Source organism: Staurois parvus, unplaced genomic scaffold, assembly GCF_062004578.1.
Source record: "Staurois parvus isolate SC_StPar_1 unplaced genomic scaffold, SC_StPar_1.0 ptg000131l, whole genome shotgun sequence".
Taxonomy (NCBI): Eukaryota; Metazoa; Chordata; class Amphibia; order Anura; family Ranidae; genus Staurois; species Staurois parvus.
The window spans coordinates 4,020,757-4,040,978 of NW_028317927.1; the positions used below are offsets into that span (position 1 = coordinate 4,020,757).

The 20,222-nt window shown below is 41.1% G+C and overlaps 1 protein-coding gene across 1 annotated transcript in view; it reads left to right on the forward strand.

Annotated features, from left to right (window-relative positions):
- Nucleotides 1-20,222, forward strand: part of PCOLCE2 (procollagen C-endopeptidase enhancer 2) — an 85,074-nt gene that overhangs the window by 18,286 nt on the left and 46,566 nt on the right. Inside the window, exon 2 of the mRNA XM_089672565.1 lies at nt 8,872-8,980. Within this exon, the coding sequence (XP_089528691.1) occupies nt 8,872-8,980 (109 nt within the window). The remainder of the gene's footprint in view (nt 1-8,871; nt 8,981-20,222) is intronic.

The window sequence follows — 20,222 nt, forward strand, 5'->3', positions numbered from 1 at the left end:
TATACAAAATTTGTATGTTCACATTCAAATGCAGTTGTTTAATGTGTTAGTAAACCCACAACAGTATAATCAGTCTGTAGAGTGTAAGCTCCACAAGCAGGGCCCTCCTATTCCTTCTGTACTGAAATGTATTGTACTGTACTGTTTCCCTTTATATTGTAAAGCGCTGAGCAAACTGTTGGCGCTATATAAATCCTGTATAATAATAATAATAATAATGTGCAGTCAAGCATGCTTGTTATACTCGCTGTGGAACCAAAGAGGTTAATCCTCTGTATTGTGTAAAAAGGCTGTTTGACCCTGGCCTCTCTGATCCTCCCCTTCGCCCATTGCCCTCGACTCATCACCTGATAAGACAGAGTCTTTGGAGTCACTCTGCACATGCTCGGTTTGGTGTCAATTTCTGGAAAGAACATTTCCTGTATGATCGGAGACTGACAGGTCACACAGCATTGACATCATGCATTGGAACGTGTATGCAGATTCTAAATTACAGCCCAGTCCCTCTCTCCTCCTCCATGCCAATCCATCCTCTATGGCAGGGGTCTCCAAACTTTCTAAACAAAGGGCCAGTTTACTGTCCTTGACTTTAGGGGGGCCAGACTTTGGCTATTGAGAGTAAAAATGGTCCTGACCTCAGTGGGAACAGACAATGTCACATCTTTGGTGTCAGTGGGAGGAATTCTGGCCCATTATAGCTGTCATTGGGAGGAATTGCAACCCGTTATTGGTGTCATTGGGAAAAATTGCAACCCATTTTTGGTATCAGTGGGAGGAATTGTGCCCCATCATTGGTGTCATTGGGAGCAATTTTGACCCATCATTGTGTCATTAGGAGGAATTGTGACCCATTGTTGGTGTCATTGGGAGGATTTGTGCCCCATCATTGGTGTCATTAGGAGGAATTGTGCCCCATCGTTGGTGTCATTGGGAGGAATTGTGATCCATCATTGGTATCATTAGGAGGAATTGTGACCCGTCATTGGTGTCATTAGGAGAAATTGTGACCCATTGTTGGTGTCATTGGGAGGAATTGTGCCCCATGATTGGTGTCATTAGGAGGAATTGTGCCCCATCGTTGGTGTCATTGGGAGGAATTGTGATCCATCATTGGTATCATTAGGAGGAATTGTGACCCGTCATTGGTTTTATTAGGAGGAATTGTGACCCATTGTTGGTGTTATTGGGAGGAATTGTGCCCAATTGTTGGTTTCATTGGTAGGAATTGTGCTTCATTATTGGTGTCACTGGGCTCAATTTGTGCCACTATATTGGTGTCAATGGGGGGAATAATGTCCCAATGTTGGTATCAGTGGAAGAAATTGTGCCCTTAAAGGCCGGATCTGGCCCCTGGGCCACAGTTTAGAGACCACTGCTCTATGCAATCAGCGTATGCTGGAAAGAGGTTCGGGGGTCAGTGAACATCACAGGAAACGTTAAAGGAGAGTGAAGTCTCTTCCTACAAGAATATTCAGCGCACGGCTGGACACTTCTGTATGTCATGTGATTGCTTCATACTGCCACATAGAAAAGGTAGATGGTGGTTTTATTTGAACAAAATAAAAGCATTTATAGGTTGTGTGTGCAGCAGGAGTGCGGATGCATTATTTTGATTGTCATGGGTTTAGTGTCAGTTTAAAGGTTTATTAGGTCACCACAAGTTATATCAACCAGTAATATAATTTAATAATTAAGAGGAAAAAAGAAAAACTTAAATACATTTTTTAAAACTCTCCTTAGCCCATTTATGAATTTGAAATGAACACTGGTTTGATTCACTGGTCTGGCATAACTTTAATAAGCTTTCCCTAGCCTACATGGTTCTAAAGGGAAGGTTTATTCTAATTAAATTTGAATTGCTAAAAGACACCCTTGGTATAAATTACTCCCTGGCTTTTTATACCCTTTATCCTTGCAGGAGATTTTAGTCCCACCATAAAAACTGCAACAGGAGGAACACCAGTCTTTTATTCTTTCTTTTAAAATGCCTTTGATTATGACAAGTAGTCAAATCTGGAAGTGTTGATGCAGCTACATTACCATGAGCAACGGTATTACCAAGAGATATAAGAAGTTTGTCAGCTGGCATCTTCTCAGAAATTAATTTTCTGGCTTTTGATTTTAAAGGAAACCCTTGTACAAGAAAATATGGGGGCTTTTATTGCTTACCTCTCCTGAAGATACTTGGATGTCAGTGTGGCCACAAATCAAATGAGTCCCCGGCAAAAAATTACCAAGTTAACCAGGAGTTCTAACTTATTGTGCTACAGACTTGCTCCAGATCAGTGACTCAAAAAATTGCAGCCACTGGAAGAGTTTAACAGCTAGCAACTATCATTTCAGAGGAGGTCAGTAATGGCAGCTTGCATATTTAACTCAGCACAAAACTTTTTTTGGACAGAGTACAAGAAAGGCATTGTATATTTTCTAGGTTTTTATTACTCATGTTCCCATTGAGGATACTTACCTCTATTTTCCTTCCCTGTAACCTGCAGGGTGTCATGTGGAAAGGAAATACGGAGAATGCTCTTCAAACAGGGAGAGCAGCAACAGCAACAGCAAAAAAAATACTTTTATAATGTAGTTTAAGAAAGGGTTAAAACTTCTGTCCTAATAAAAGCTATTTCTAGTATTAATGATGATGATGAGAGTCCTCCCTAGTTCTCTCGCTGTCACTGGCAGCAAAAACATCTGCCAAGATTCTAATTTTTCCCCAATCTATTCAACATAAAAATGCTGTGGTTTTTATGGGATGTATTTATTTCAGGTGCTTATATAGTGCCATCAATTTATGCAGTGCTTTACATATATATATATATATTTTGTACATTCACATCAGTCCCTAACCCTCAAGGGGTGTACAATCTAAGGTCCCTAGCTCACATTCATACATACACATACTAGGGACAATTAAGACAGGATCCAATTAACCTACCAGCATGTCTTTGGAGTGTGGGAGGAAACTGGAGTACCTAGAGGAAACCCACGCAGGCACAGGGAGAACATGTAAACTCCAGGCAGGTGGTGCTGTGGCTGGGATTTGAACCAACGACCCTAGTACTGCCAGGTGAAAGTGCTAACCATTTAGCCTCTGTGCTGCCCCAGTAGAATCCATTTCTTTGTGTTAGATGTATTGAAACTGCCAAGCACACAACATTGCATGAACTTCATTGATACGGACATAGGTAATTATGTCATAGAGGCCCACAAATTGTATCATATTTACAGGTCTTGATCTGGCTGTCAATTTATACAACACTTCACTAGAAGTTTATGGTCAGATTTCATAGAAAAATGTGCATTTTACATTCAGCTGACTGAAGAAAACCTAGGACTAATGTGCTTGGGATTTATGAGATCCCTGGTGGTTGTTCCTTAATGTCTGACATCCTACTACTGTGTACAATGACATATGGTCACAGTGACAGCTCTTCTTGCTCATACCAAGACAGAAAACTGAGCCTAAATCATACATAAATCAACCTACTCTATTTTCCCTGCGAAGTGAGATGATTAAATGTTTATGTAGACTTGCCAGCTTTGTCAGCCTTTGTGCAATAGAATATCCAATATCTGCCCATTCTTCAAAGACCATCCACAGCCAAAACAAACTTGACAGTCTATTCTGACTTAATCAGTCTTTCTTCACCAGGATTTCAGTGATTTTTTTTTGGTTAAAGATTATTACAGTGTGTGTGTATATGTATGTGTGTATATTTATATATATATATATATATATATATATATACAGTCAGGTCCATAAATATTGGGACATCGACACAATTCTAACATTTTTGGCTCTATACACCACCAAAATAGATTTGAAATGAAACGAACAAGATGTGCTTTAACTGCAGACTATCAGCTTTAATTTGAGGGTATTTACATCCAAATCAGGTGAACGGTATAGGAATTACAACAGTTTGCATATGTGCCTCCCACTTGTTAAGGGACCAAAAGTAATGGGACAATTGGATTCTCAGCTGTTCCATGGCCAGGTGTGTGTTATTCCCTCAGTATCCCAATTACAATGAGCAGATAAAAGGTCCAGAATTCATTTCAAGTGTGCTATTTGCATTTGGAATCTGTTGCTGTCAACTCTCAAGATGAAATCCAAAGAGCTGTCACTATCAGTGAAGCAAGCCATCATTAGGCTGAAAAAACAAAACAAACCCATCAGAGAGATAGCAAAAACATTAGGCGTGGCCAAAACAACTGTTTGGAACATTTTTAAAAAGAAGGAATGCACCGGTGAGCTCAGCAACACCAAAAGACCCGGAAGACCACGAAAAACAACTGTGGTGGATGACCAAAGAATTCTTTCCCTGGTGAAGAAAACACCCTTCACAGCAGTTGGCCAGATCAAGAACACTCTCCAGGAGGTAGGTGTATGTGTGTCAAAGTCAACAATCAAGAGAAGACTTCACCAGAGTGAATACAGAGGGTTCACCACATGATGTAAACCATTGGTGAGCCTCAAAAACAGGAAGGCCAGATTAGAGTTTGCCAAACGACATCTAAAAAAGCCTTCACAGTTCTGGAACAACATCCTATGGACAGATGAGACCAAGAACCATTTGTACCAGAGTGATGAGAAGAGAAGAGTATGGAGAAGGAAAGGAACTGCTCATGATCCTAAGCATACCACCTCATCAGTGAAGCATGGTGGTGGTAGTGTCATGGCGTGGGCATGTATGGCTGCCAATGGAACTGGTTCTCTTGTATTTATTGATGATGTGACTGCTGACAAAAGCAGCAGGATGAATTCTGAAGTGTTTCGGGCAATATTATCTGCTCATATTCAGCCAAATACTTCAGAACTCATTGGATGCCGCTTCACAGATGGACAATGACCCAAAGCATACTGCAAAAGCAACCAAAGAGTTTTATAAGGGAAAGAAGTGGAATGTTATGCAATGGCCAAGTCAATCACCTGACCTGAATCCGATTGAGCATGCATTTCACTTGCTGAAGACAAAACTGAAGGGAAAATGCCCCAAGAACAAGCAGGAACTGAAGACAGTTGCAGTAAAGGCCTGGCAGAGCATCACCAGGGATGAAACCCAGCGTATGGTGATGTCTATGCGCTCCAGACTTCAGGCTGTAATTGACTGCAAAGGATTTGCAATGAAGTATTAAAAAGTGAAAGTTTTATTTATGATTATTATTATGTCCCATTACTTTTGGTCCTTTAACAAGTGGGAGGCACATATGCACACTGTTGTAATTCCTACACTGTTCACCTGATTTGGATGTAAATACCCTCAAATTAAAGCTGGCAGTCTGCAGTTAAAGCCCATCTTGTTCATTTCATTTAAAATCCATTGTGGTGTATAGAGCCAAAAATGTTAGAATTGTGTCGATGTCCCAATATTTATGGACCTGACTGTATTTATGACACTGCTCAAAAAATTAAAGGAACACATTTTTAATCCGAGTATAGCATAAAGTCAATTACATTTCTGGGATAGTGATTTGGTCAGTTAAGTAGCAGAGGGGGTGCTAATAAAATTAACAACCGGTGCACTAGATGGGCAACAATGAGACGACCCCAAAACAGGAATGGTTTTACAGGTGGAGGCCACTGACATTTTATTCCCTACTCATCTTTTCTGACTGTTTTTCTCTAGTTTTGCATTTGGCTAGGGTCATTGTCACTAATGGTAGCATGAGGCGATACCTGGACCCTACAGAGGTTTCACAGGCAGTCCAACTCCTCCAGGATGGCACATCAATACATGCCATTGCCAGAAGGTTTGCTGTGTCTCTCAGCACAGTCTCAGGAGCATGGCAGAGATTCCAGGAGACAGGCAGTTACTCTAGGAGAGCTGGACAGGGTCATAGAAGGTCCTTAACCCATCAGCAGGACCGGTATCTGTTCCTTTGTGCAAGGAGGAGTACTGCCAGAGCCCTACAAAATGACCTCCAGCAGGCCACTGGTGTGACAAAACAATCAGAAATAGACTTCATGAGGGTGGCCTGAGGGGCTGACATCCTCTAGTGGACCCTATGCTTACTGTCTGGCACCACAGAGCTCGATTGATATTTGCCATTGAACATCAGAATTGTCAGGTCTGTCACTGGCACCCTGTGCTTTTCACGGATGAGAGCAGTTTCACCCTTGAGCACATATGACAGACGTGAAAGGGTCTGGATAAGCCGTGGAGAGCGTTATGCTGCCTGTAACATCGATCAGCATGACCAGTTTGGTGGTGGGTGAGTGATGGTCTGGGGAGACATATCCATTGAGGGATGCACAGACCTCTACAGGCTAAACAATGGCACCCTGTCTGCCATTAGACATCGAGATGAAATCCATGGGCCCATTGTCAGAACCTACGCTGGTGCAGTGGGTCCTGGGTTCCTCCTGGTACATGACAATGCCAGGCCTCATGTGATGAGAGTATGCATGCAGTTCCTGGAGGATTAAGGCATTGATACCACTGAATGGCCCCAACGCTTGCCTGACCTAAATCCAAGAGAACACCTCTGGGATGTCATGTTTCGGTCCATCTGACGCCGCCAGGTTACACCTCAGACAGTCCAGGAGCTCAGTGATGCCCTGGTCCAGATCTAGGAGGAAACCCCAAGGACATCATCCATCGTCTCATTAGGAGCATGCCCCGACATTGTCAAGCATGCATACAAGTATGTGGAGGCCATACAAACTATTAAGTACCATTTTGAGTTGCTGCAATGAAATTTCAGCATAATTAACTAGCCTGCTGTATAATTTTTTCACTTTGATTTTTTGGGGTGTCTTTGAATTCAGTCCTCTCTAGGTTGATAATTTTCATTTCCATCAAACGATGGAGCATCCTTACGTTGCTAACACATTACCCAATCCATATCAGTATAGATATCCAGCATGATGTTTCTCCCCATTGAGATCTGATGTGTTTTCAAAGTGTTCCTTTAATTTTTTTGTATATGTTTGTGTGTGTGTATATGTGTGTGTATATATATATATATATATATAAAATTTATTTATTTTGTAATTATTGCCCCATGACAAAACTGAATTCTAGAGTTGATAACATGTGAGTGACTGAACACCATTTTACGCCATTTATCTAAAGCTACAGATTATGTTTGTCTGACTTGTTTTCAATCCATCATCACGCTAATAAATGTATTGGCTGATTCCCACATCAGTCAATAAAGTGTATGGCTTTGGATTATATCTGTGCAGTAGTCATCTCTGCTATGCAGTGCAGATGTTTCAGCAAACTAGTATAGAGTATAGAGAGGTACAGTGTACACTGTGCAAAGTGCAGCAATACATTCCATTACACAGACTGATGTAAACAGATATGAAATGTAAAATCTGTCTGGCTGCTATTGAGGGTGCTTTAGTACATTAAGACTGTGACGGGCGCAGTGTCAGACCCCAGCCCTTCTCACCAACTTGTGACCGAAGGACTAGCCAATCTAAAACCGCTTTGGCACTTGCGTAACAATGCCACTCTCAGCTGCACCCTGCACAAAGATTTTCCAGCTCACTGGACCCCAATCTAGGTGCCAGCAGCCTGAGAGCGATTGTTACTGGGTCAGGTTAATTACGCAATTAACCCTTCACACTGCCGCCATCACCTTTTTACAGAGAAGAAAGAAACTCACAAATCTTAGCAGTAACGCTATGATGTTTGAATAAGGGTCTGTATACACACTGTCACCGCAGACAGATGTATCCAGAGGTTTTAAAACACACAGTAGCGCTCTTCAGAGACAGGGATTCTTAGTTTGCATTAAAAAGCTTTAGAAACAATTCAACACTTTTCAGAAAATAGGATTTATTACTAAAAAGGTCCAAATGGTGCAATAAAAATATTTACAGAAAAGATGTAACAAATATATATATATTTGTAGAAAGAGAGAGAGAGAGCAATAACACAACAGATAGATAAAAGAAAGAAGTTTAAGAAGGTAGGATACTTGCAGAAATCCTGGTTTAAGTTCAAGTATCCTGAACAAAAGGGTACCTTTTTTCCCAAGTTGGCTCCTGATGTTAAAAGGGAGAATCTCTTCCTCCTGCTCCAGGCATGACAGCCTCTTTTCTAGGAACCCAGCAGGGTGTCTCCTTAAAGCAGAGAACCAATTGCCTCATTTGGGGAGGTGTGTTTAGGCGGGGACCCCAGCTATGACCAAATCCCTCCCACGTTTATACCATGGTCAATAACCTTCACTAGGTACATGTAGCAGCCTAGCCACTGGTAGATTAATATGCAGAATGATATCCTGAACGCCCAGACATATCTTATCGTTCCAGATAAAGACATATTGCTTTCTACTCTTGTGTAGGTGCCACATAGGGGAATAAGGTGTCAGGTGACTCGTATTAAACTGACCTATCTGAATATATGCTTTGTTTTATTGTACCTTGTTCCTGGTGGGGTTTATGAAATTGTATGAAAAAGTGGTTTCAAATGGGATGTATGTTTACTGCCATTCTGGAATGCTTTTTATGTCCAGTGACGAACTGATTTATAGCTTTATGACCCAGCCAAGGCAAGAGCCTGACAGACATCCTAGAACCAGCTAATTGGGTTTACAACCATGAAGCATATCAAGCTGTGCCCTGTGCAATCCTGAACTCAGCACACACAAAGACCACATTCCATTAAAAAAAAAGGAGGGGGAGAGAATGATATTTGCAGAGTACGATACAAGATGGTAGATCTTTAACAAAATGGTTGTCCACGTCTAATCACCACAAAGACAACTGCCCTTTTAATGTACTAAACAAGCCAATGTGTTCTCTAGTGTTTTCCCCACCACAGAAAGGGTATTATTACACATAGTACTTCACTTTTTTCTGTGAATGTTGGTTATTTTAATATCTTGTACTTAACTACATTCTCTTCTTTACAGGCATCATTTTACCTGTGGTGGAAATCTAACTGGAGAAAGTGGACTCCTGGGAAGTGAAGGGTTTCCTGGAGTTTACCCACCTAATAGCAAGTGTACATGGAGGATTACGGTACATACTCACCCGCTCTTTTTATGTTGTACTAGTTTGACTCATTTATTTTTAGAAGAACCCCAAATATCTAAACCAATATGAAATTTTGAGGTGCCACAAAATGCAATATTAGTTATAATGGTACAGTTCTGGGGGCATATAGTTCCCCATATTTTAACTAATATTGTATTTTGTGGCTTCTTTGGGGCAAATCAAAAGTCCATGTTGGTTTACATATTTTCGGTTCTTTATTAAATTTGGAGTTGGTGACCCCATTTTGTACTTAAAAACTTCCCAGATCTTTCTAATCCTACATTTATTTTTAAAGTGTGTGTTCAGACAAAACCCTTTTCTTAGTTATAGATTGTGGAGGGTATGTCAGACCTCTACTGCTATCAAGGGCTGTATTTGAGTACAAAAAATGGCCACCACACCAATAGTTTAAGACCTAATTTTTTTTACTGAGGTATTAGTTGCAGTAACTTAGCGTATAGAAATCATCAAATCCACCAACATTACAGAGACATTATGGCCTTCTTTCCCACGGTGACGGGCATTACCAATGTTTGTCATCCCGGCATCCATGCCAGACATTAAAGTCAGAACCTCAAAGTTCCCTGGATCAGCAGTATAGCTTGGTCAAGAGCACAACACCAGCCTGAGAAGAAGCACACTAATGAAATGATCTCTCTGCTTTATTTTTAACTCTCAGCAATTTACTCGTTCAGCAACAAACATGCATGCAGCATAGTCTGATTGGCTCCTAGTGCTGCCCTTCCATGCTACCAGTTTTGAACAAATGTGCCATATTCCCTAAACCCCTCCAGCAATTAGCAGAGATTGAGGGGCGGTTGGTGTGAACACTTGGTGGAATGTTGTACCACCTGGCTGGTAATTTAAAGTCTGTCTAGTCAGTATTAGAATCCAGGGAGGGGGTGTGAGTAAGCCATATGATCATGGATTTTTGTTCTTCTGAATGTGTCTGGTGGAATTCCTGTTCCCGAATTTCTAGATATAGAGGGTATTGAGGTCCCTCAATATTCAGTAGAGATACAGTATGTATATATACACATGTATGTGTAGGAAATGCAGTGTGTGGGGGTTTCTTTAGAAATTAATAAGGTCTCAAAAGAGATAGACTATGAAAGAGAGTGTAGGGGCTTGGGTAGAGAAGATACAAACTGCAGTATTTGGCAAGATCTCCAAAAGTCCATATTGTGGGTGCTGCATTTAGATTTTAAAGTGAAACTTAACTCTCTCAATCAACATTAACTTTTTAAACCTTATGTTGTGAACGTTAGTACTTTAAATAGATAGGAAGGTATATTATATATACTTGTTTTAAACTTTTTTTTTCTTCAGTTGCCTTCAGGTTTCTGGCCTATGCCAAAATGATGTTCTACATTGCAATAGTCTTCATGGGCATTTTTTTTCTTTCATCTGGCGGGGGGGGGGGAGCTTTTCCCAGTTAAGCACCTCCTGCCTGCATGCCTGAGCTAAGGGCAGATGGATTCCAGGAAGTAAATGCTACATGAATCACCTGTCCTTATGTAAGATGGCCATAGGCCAGAAATGGCCAGAAATGATAGGTGGGTGTTTTTTAAATTGAGTTCTCAACAAAATAAAGCATGAAGGCATAGATGGATGGGCGAGTTTGCTTGTATTATTAAAAATTAATTAAATAGTGTTATCAGTTTGTAGTGTCCAGATACAGTTCCACTTTAAGGCTTCTAGAGACATTATGTGCAATCTTTTGAGAAGACCTTTGAACGTTAGAGTCGTGGAATGGTCCAATTTAAGGTATGCTGGGTTGTCCTTACCCAATGGGAAATAGTTATTGCCCATTAAAGCTAGGAGTGAGGAGTTGACAGGATCATTGTATTGCAGTGTACTGAGTCCCATATGTTCTGGATTTTGTGGGTGGTCTGAGAGGTTAAGGGAGTTAGATAATGTGTATGTGATGGTATCCAGAGGACTTTTATCCCAGGGATAAATTACTTAACCCCTTTTCGACATTTACCTAGTTCTTTTGAGAGGCAATATAGAACCTATCTACCAGGTATTTAGTGTCCAATAAGAGATGGCTTAGCCCTAGTTACAGCCATGGGGGTGCCTTTTCACTCATCACATCTGTATGGGAAATGTATATTGTTGGAGTGGTTGTAGCCATGGTTGGTTAATCAGCAAAGGATCAGCTTGAAGCACTTTATTTTAAAGCTCTCCATGAAAATGTAAAAATTAACCCTTGCAGGCTTTTTCATCTACCTGTTTCCCTCCTGCTCTGGCACTCTTCTCCTCCCAATGCTCCAGTCTGTGGGCAGAGCCTTGGCATCATCACATACAGTACACGAACATTCCTAACCATTAGTTGAGGAAAAAAATGGCTGAAAGCAGACATGGTTTTCTTTTTTGTTTACAAACTATTTAGTGAAAAAGACATCTGCAATAAAGAATAAGCAATGACCGGAAAGTGCAATGAAGAAAATACAGAACATGTCAGCTAGAACAAAATATCCATAGTATTTAGCAGTACAAAGGTATATAATTTTTTTTTCCATAGGCATAATAGAGTCAATTCTCGAAACAATTGCAGAAAAGGGACACTATCTACTTTCCATTGCAATGCTTTGGCCCAGAGAGTGGCCACACATAAGGTATTTATAAGTTTCTCTTCATGTCATCTCAGGGATAGAGGCAAATAGAAGACACATCAGAAAAGTCAAATTCAAGGTGTTATCAGTGAAAGCTGAGGCAATCTGAGATATTCTACGCCAAAGAGTTTGAACCTTATCACAGGAGCAGAAGATATGAATCAATGAGCCCCTGGTGGGCTACCTCTAAAACATAGTTCAGACACATCTGGGTATGGAATGTGTAATCTAGAGGGTGTGTCATCCCATCTGGTGAGAAGCTTTAAAGCCATCTCCTTAATGGACAGTGATTTGGTGAAACTACGCATATTAGATATCATGAGGGCATGGCTTTCATTGTGCTAAATATTGGACATGGCTTAAGTGGGTGTGGTTAAGTAGAGTCTAAGTTACTCTGCGTAGTATAGTATGAGACAGTGTTAGAATGGAATGTACATAACAGTGTACAGAATGCTTTGCTATGGTTTAGACAAAATAGGGCCCGGGGTACATTGAAGAGATTGTAGGAGGAAATTAAGCCCTATTGTTGGCCTTAGTGGAAGCAATAACCCCCAGCATGAGTCAGGATCCGTGAAAACCCCTAGGAAATGTCAGGGCAGGCAATGATATCCCCCAGAGATAGCCCTCAGCATTTGTCAGGGCCAACAATAATAACTGGAACTATGTGTAAGGGCCAGCAGTGATATCCCCAGCATGCAGTAGGTCCAGCAGTAACCCCCAGTACAATAATAACCCACAGCAAGTGTCAGGGTAAGCAATAACCCCCAGGACAACAGTAAATATAAGCACATTAACCACCCCTAGCACAAGAAGAGCAAATTGTGGGAGAGAACAGGAGGGAGAGGGAGAGTTTGGGGGGGGGGGGGCAACCTCCAATGCCATAACGTCTGGATTTCAATGTGTGACAGCCACTCTCAGTTACATTTCATTGCTTGGTGTCAAGCTTATGTACTCTTGCATGATATGGATATCAAACTGCAGTGTGCACAGATTCCCCTTCTTCTTTTTCTGGGCTAGCCTAGTCACATGTGTTTGATGAGGGCAAGTCACAGGGCATTGTTGGCTGCAGCAGACACCTTCCCTGTGCTTAAACATAGGTATATGCTATGCTGCATATGCTGGTGCCCAGCAGACAGGAATGATTTAAGAAATGTTGGTGATGCTATAGCACATCCAAGCTTGGCTTCTGGCGCCACCACTGTGAGTGGCAGGTGTGGCTGCAGCACCTCAGACACATAATGGGCTCCGGCACCTGGCATACATAGAGGATAACAAAACTGACTTGCAAATGTTCTTTTAGTCAGCATCCCTCACAGTAAAGTCCAGAGTAGCTCTGATAACACAGTTGAACAGCTGGAGGTATCCAAGGCCCGAAGCAAAAGTGCTACCCCGCTGAAATTGGAGTACTCTGATAGCATTTGGCAAGAGACTCCCAATGGTGACTGGTTCTTTTGGAGAAGCTGTGTGTGATAAAGCTAGTTGCTGCTCCAGCTCTGACTGTGGAGGTCCACTCACATGGCTGTAGTTGACATGTCCAGCTACCTCTACCACATTAGGTGTGGCCTCTCAGAGCTGCAGAGGGAGGAAAGTAGAGAAATGTATTTTCCTTGAGTGTGTCCAGAAACCCAGAGAGTTGTGGCAAAAGGGGATAAAGGGGTCTACATCTGAGTATGGTGGGTAAATTCAGCTACGTTACCAAGCAGGAAAATATTTGAATGTACAGTAATTTAGTGAAGGATGTCTGGAAAAGATGAGACTCTTGTAATAATGCCATAGTAGTGGAATATCCTCAGAGTTTGCATAGAACTTTTTGCCATTTCAAAAGAATGTTAAAGCATCTCACATAATAAGTAGAGTGAGGTAGCAATTAACATTGTTACAGCTGAAAGGGACGGTAGAGGGTTGGAGGAATGCAGGGAAGAGGGAGAGGGTCAGATGAGACAGACAGAGGAACATAAATAAACTGATTAATTAAATATTTTAACAGCTAAACTATGGCATCTGTGGTATTGAGCAAACGAGCCAAGAAAGTGGCAAGAGTCCAAATCATGCACACCCTTAGAAGGCATGCTTGAGAGTCAGAGCCTTTTGTGGGGTCTTCATAGCCTATGCATAGTAAAACCAAAATATTTCCAAGGTAGGGGCAGGTATGTCTACACACTGTGGAGCAGGTTTAAAGTGATCCCACTTGACAGATCATTTGTACGTCAGCAGTGCACTCACCAACACAGTGTAAAGCCAAACATTGAACACAATTCCCGTATTCCAGAACAAACTTGCAAAACATGATAGAGCTTGCCTAATATGTGGAGGGTCAAGGCGAGAGTGGTTGAGATTGGCGCCTTGCCAGTGTAAGTCTTGTTGTGGGAGCTAGTCTGTTTTGTCTCTCCTATGGTACAGAAACAAGGAGAAAGGTGTCATATCAGCCACGGCGCTTGAAACAATAATATGTTTAATATAAACATTCAATCAACCAGAGTCATCTGGTAAAGAAAGTTCAAAAACAAGTTCTCTTGCAATTAGGCATTGTAAGTAGTACAACTGAAACTTGGACATTAAGTGTACATAACATAAGGGCCGGATGTCACCCAGACATAGAAGCTCTTAAGAAGAAGAGAGTCAGGGCTTAGGGCTCAGTCGTTGCCGAGTGTTGATGAGGGAGGGTTGTCTACTGAGGGATCTGATCTATCCATTCAGCAGCTAGCCAGGAACTGTAATTCACCGTGAGAGTCCAGTGGGAGAAGATCATCAACACGGGTCTTTGTGTTGGTGTTGGCGAGACGTTGAGTCATCATTCAATGTGATTGACAAAGGATGACATGATTTACAATTTGCACAGTGGGACATTTTTGGGGACTGGAGCTAGAACTTGGGGCTTCAACTGCTGGGATTTTTTGGGGGGAATGCAAACCAGAGTGCAGGCTAGCTGCGTCTTGGTCCCGCCATGATCAAACCAAACTCTCAAAAGCAAAATTATTTACTTCAAGCTTTATAATCCACCTAGGTTAAATACTATAGGGGTCTCTTTATAAAAAAACACACACAGCGTGAATGCCTCAACATTGATACAGCCATTGCGAATATCCCCGTAATGTGACTAATATGTGTCCTAATATCGACAGCTCCATCTAGTGGCCATAATGCAGTCTATTCCTGATTGTGGTATTTCAGGAAAGTACTTCATGAGGATCACTAGATGGGGTATTGGAAATGCTGAGGCATTTGCAAGCATTTTATTTTTTTATAAAAAAATCTTTGGCTACCAAGAGCGTTGTGGGTATTTTATTTCATTAGAGATTCCTGTTATTTCAGTAAGACAGGCCCTGTCTGTTAGGCATGCAGTGAGGTAAGAAGATCAGAAAAGCCATGCTCACCATGCTGCACTACTGAGGAGGTAGTAGCACCTGCACATTTAAAGAACAAATATGGTTGCATTCGTGTACCTATATAGCATTATTGCAAACTATATGTAGAAACAAGGCTTAAAAATGATCTATTTATAAGACTATATACATTAAGCCAATCTTTTACCTACTTGTAAAATAAAATAATAAATTAGAAGGCTATAGTTCCACTTTGACTCCATTGCCTTTGATTTTCCAGATCTTTAAGAATAGACATGTTGGTTGCTGTGACCTGTGATAACTGTGAAATGAGTAGTGTCTCTCTTCTAATGAGTCGGGAATGTTTCCAGGCGTGTAGATTACTCACAGTTAGTTACTGGGATACCACTGACTCAGATATCCATAAGTTATAAGTGGCTGAAACGACTACAGATTCCATGCATAACTAGATGTCTGTATTTGCCATTCCCAATTATATGTTAATTATGTTTCTAATATGAGCTCATGAGTCATTACAGTAGATAATGTCAGTGTTCAGTATGTCTCTAGCCCACTTGTCCTTAAAGGTGGATATAGACCTTTATTTAAAGGTAAGCAAACTCCATATTTTTATTTTACCTTTGCAATTGTCTAGTAAAAATATAAAAGTATATGTATCTGAACATTTTATTTTTTTTCCCAAGTTTTTATGAAGCTGTTAGACTTTTCAGCCAGGTCACAATTTTCATAGCTGTGGGTGACCCAGGAGCACGCCTGGTAAACTTGCAATTAGGTAGGTTAGAAAAGTTGAAGGTCTAGTCCACCCAGAACTGAAAGTTTAAAACATCAGACAATTTCTTACATCCTTTACAGTCGCTATTGGTCAGGTCTCTGCTCGTGATATTCTTAGTTTGGTGTGGCCACTATGAGGGGGTTCCTAATCTCGCTGTTGGATGTTTTACTTATTTTATGAAAAATGCACCAGAGTAAATGGAACATGATCATGAAGATGGGGTAGAATGAAGCTTCAATAAAGCCTTCTCCAGCATGGTGCTGAGAATTTGACCCAAGAATGACTGGATAATGGATAATTTCTGCCGAGTTGTTCCTTTAAAGTTTAAAAACAGTGTTAGGAATGCTGCTTGCAGAGATCACCACTGTGTAACTTTGATTCTCGTATCTCCTGCCGGAGCTCTGCTATTATTCTTTGTAGGGTGTGATCATCCTGAATATACAACTTCTTGGAGGTGTGGAAATCTGAAGGAGAAAAAGGAGAAGACATACAGATGCAACCCCTGACTGCGCATAAACTGTACTGCAATCTATTTGCCATAACCCATAGCTAGAGATGAGAAATTTGTTATGTGCCTGGGCACATGGAATTGTTAAATCAGAAACTAAAATCTGATTGGTAGGAAGATATTGTTATTATTTTTTTTTACATAACATTACAGTACATGATTTTTAAATGCCACTTTTAAAACCCCTAACTGTGCATGGTATAAATGTGGCTCATATTTTTTTCATTACCCCTAAATGTCCTTCACTGGAAATGTTGAAAGGTATGTCTGTCTGAAGTATGCACAACATTCTACATCTGTGAACAGCCTCCTTGGCTGATACTATGCTGATTCATTCTTCTTTGTGGTTCAGAGTATTGCTCACACAGGGGTCCACACCATACAGATCTGCTTAACTTTTTCCTGAATATCTGTTTTGTATCTGGAATCAATCCTGTTCTGTTTACAGCTCTAGTGCTCTGATAAAGAAATGCAATGTCTAAGCTGGAAAAACATATAATATTTCATTTAGACAAATCCTCCTCCCATTATCAGACAACTTTTACTTAAATGCTGCAAAGTAATATTTTTATAAGAAATATAAAGGCAAGATGAACCTTATAGCATTTCTTAGAATTGCTTTAATTTATATCCAGACTGGGATATAACCACATTCACCAGAAAACAAATGTGTTTCTTTTATCTTTTCTTCCTTTGTATAGGCATGTTGGAAGAAGAAATAGCAGATGGTGCATCTGACATACATATTTTCAGTGTGCATATTACAACTGGAAAGAAAATTATCATAACTAAATTTCTGTGGGGTATGGAATGCTATTGAGTAAACATGATCAAAAAGTAATAAATCCTTTTTATTATAACTTAGCAGCTGAAATGGGGAAGCTTTGCTAGACCTCCATCTTGTACAACCAACAGCTGGCCTCAAAAGAGAAAGCAGACCCTGCATAGTTATTAGAGCAATGACTCCACTTGCAGGCAGCCTCTTTCTGCTTTGCCAAATGTTGTAATGCCACTTCACTTTGCTGAACATTGTAATGCCCAAGACTCAAGCAAGACCTAAAGTGTAACTAAACCCACAATAATAAGATCAGTCTTTATATGCAGTAAAGCATGCTTGTTATACTCACTGTGGAAGCTAAGGGGTTAATTATCTGCATTGTGCAAAAAGGCTGTTTTGATCCTGACTTCTCTGATCCTCCACTTCTTCTAGTGCCGCCCCCCTCTTATTTCCTGATAACACATATTGTGTGGAGTCACTCTGCACATGCTCAGTTTGGTGTGTATTGCTAGAGAGTTTTTTTGTTTCTTGGAAGAGTGCATGTGATCAGCTCAGTGCCAATCAGCACTGTCCAGACAGAGGTCAAGGGTTTTGCATCCTCTTAGTGCAGAAATAAAACTCCTCCTACAAGCTGTAACCAGTGCTCTGCTGCACACTGATAGAAGTCACAAGACTGCTCTAACTGCTGATAAGAAAAGGTATTTAACAGTTTATATTTACTAAAATAATTGCATTTCCATGTTCTGTGTACTGTGGGTGACCAGATATAGTGAATGCAAGGTCGTGGGTTTCATAACACTTTAACTGAAAATGAGGGCTACAGTAGGTAGAATAATACCGCATGAGGCCCAGATAACCCATGCATAACATGCATTATGAAGTAACAGAATAGATGTTGTAGAGGAGGATAGGATTGTAGTTTGTCAGTTGAAAATGAAGTGTCATTGCTTTGATAGCATTCTATAATCGTTTAATTTTAGCCACTGTAGAGCCTCAAGAGAAAGTGGTATTATTCTTCTGAAAAATTTTCTGGCAGCAGTAAGAATATGCTACACCCAGCCAACTATCCATCTTTCGCATTTTCTGAAATGGAGCAATGGCTCCTGGTTCATTTCATAAATGAGAATCAATTCATAAAGAAGTGTGGACCAGATAATAGAAGTGTAGGGTGCAAAGGTTAAGCAAAGTCATGACCAACATTTCCATTGGGATCTGTTCATATGCTACACTCTGAACTTTAGTCAAAGCGTAGGCAGGCAATGGATTTTGCAATTTCTTTTCTTCCACCATGGGTGGAAGGAAGGAAAATTGCTCAATTCACCTATCAACACAGTCAGTATTGATGAGGGAATCCCTCCCGCAGCACTATTGTGTTCTGCTTGCAGGGAAGGCTCCCCTCCGGCACAACTCAATGATTTGTGTTGCCAGGCTATAGCCAATGGCACTAATTGTTTGGGAAAAACCCAACAGGCTGGTTGTACAAAAGTCGAATGATAAATCAAATCATGTACAACCAGGGTGCCCATACATGGATCAGAATTCTGACGGTCCCTGCTGAACTGGCCGAATTTCGATCCATGTATGGCCGGCTTTGGTCAAAGGGTGTGGTTATGTCTATAGGGATGGATCAGACTTTGGGGAAAGGAAACATATGGGTTGATGTATGGCTATGGTTCTCTGTACAGCTATAGTATTTCATTTAACAACAGCTGTGTCCAGTTTGTCTTACAGAGAAGGTTGTATTGTCAGCAAAAAAATGTGCAAAACAAAAATCTAATGGGTTTTATGGTTGTTCATACTAGTTGATCTTACATACAGTTTCTAAATCATTGACCTAGAACAATCATGCAAAAAGTCTGAATGAAGGATAGTGAGCCAAAAAATGTTGGCCACTAGATTAGATTAGAAAGCCAGGTAATTAGCATTTTCAAGGAGAGGTCAGGAATTGCAACCTACATCTTTGAGTACAGGCTAAGCCCATCTATCTTCCTTTAATGATTATTTTTAACATACAAAAGTTGTTAAACCTGCTACTGCACAGCAGCATATGAATTAAGACAGGAACTCTGTACTACGTTATATAGAAAAACAATGTTCCACATCTGTGCAGCACATTGTTTGCATCACATGCAGGGGTTCTGGCCTCTTTTAGATGTAAGTGCAGTGGTATCAGCTTGTGTATTGCCTCTAAAAGACCATGAAAGGTTTCCTCAACTTGATTGGAGTCCACCTGTGGGATATTCAGTTGATTGGACATGATTAGGAAAGGCAAAAACCTGTCTATATAAGGTCCCACAGTTAACAGTGCATGTCAGAGAGCACAAACCAAGCTGTGAAGTCCAAGGAATTGTCCGTAGACCTCTGAGACAGGATTGTATCAAGGCACAGATCTGTGCCTTGGTACAGAAAAATGTCTGCAGCATTGAAGGTCCCAATGAGCACAGTGGCCTCCATCATCCATTAATGGAAGAAGTTTGGAACCACCAGGAATCTTCCGCCTGGCCAAAATGAGCGATCAAGGGAGAAGGGCCTTAGCCAGGAAGCACCCGATGGTCACTCTGAAAGAGCTCCAGTGTTTCTCTGTGGAGAGAGGAGAACCTTCCAAAAGAACAACCATCTCTGCAGCACTCCACCAATCAGGCCTGTATGGTAGAGTGACCAGACTGAAGCCACTCCTCAGTAAAAGGCAAATGGCAGCCTGCCTGGAGTTTGCCAAAAGGTACCTGAGGAACTCTCAGACCATGAGAAACAAAACTCTCTGGTCTGATGAAACAAAGATTGAACTCTGTGGCCTGAATGCCAAGCATCATTTCTGGAGGAAACCAGGCACCGCTCACCACCTGGCCAATACCATCCCTACAGTGAAGCGTGGTGGCAGAATTATGCTGTGGGGACGTTTTTCAGTGGCAGGAATTGGGGGACTAGTTATGATTGAAGGAAAGATGAATGCAGCAAGGTACAGAGACATCCTTGATGAAAAGCTGTTCCAGAGTGCTCTGGACCTTAGACTGGGGTGACAGTTCATCTTTCAACAGGACATCGATCCTAAGCACACAGCCCACATAACAAAGGAGTGGCTACGGGCCTACTCTGTGAATGTCCTGGAAAGGTCCAGCCAGAGCCCAGACTTGAACCCGATTGAACATCTCTGGAGAGATCTGAAAATGGCTGTGCACCAACGCTCCCCATCCAACCTGATGGAGCTTG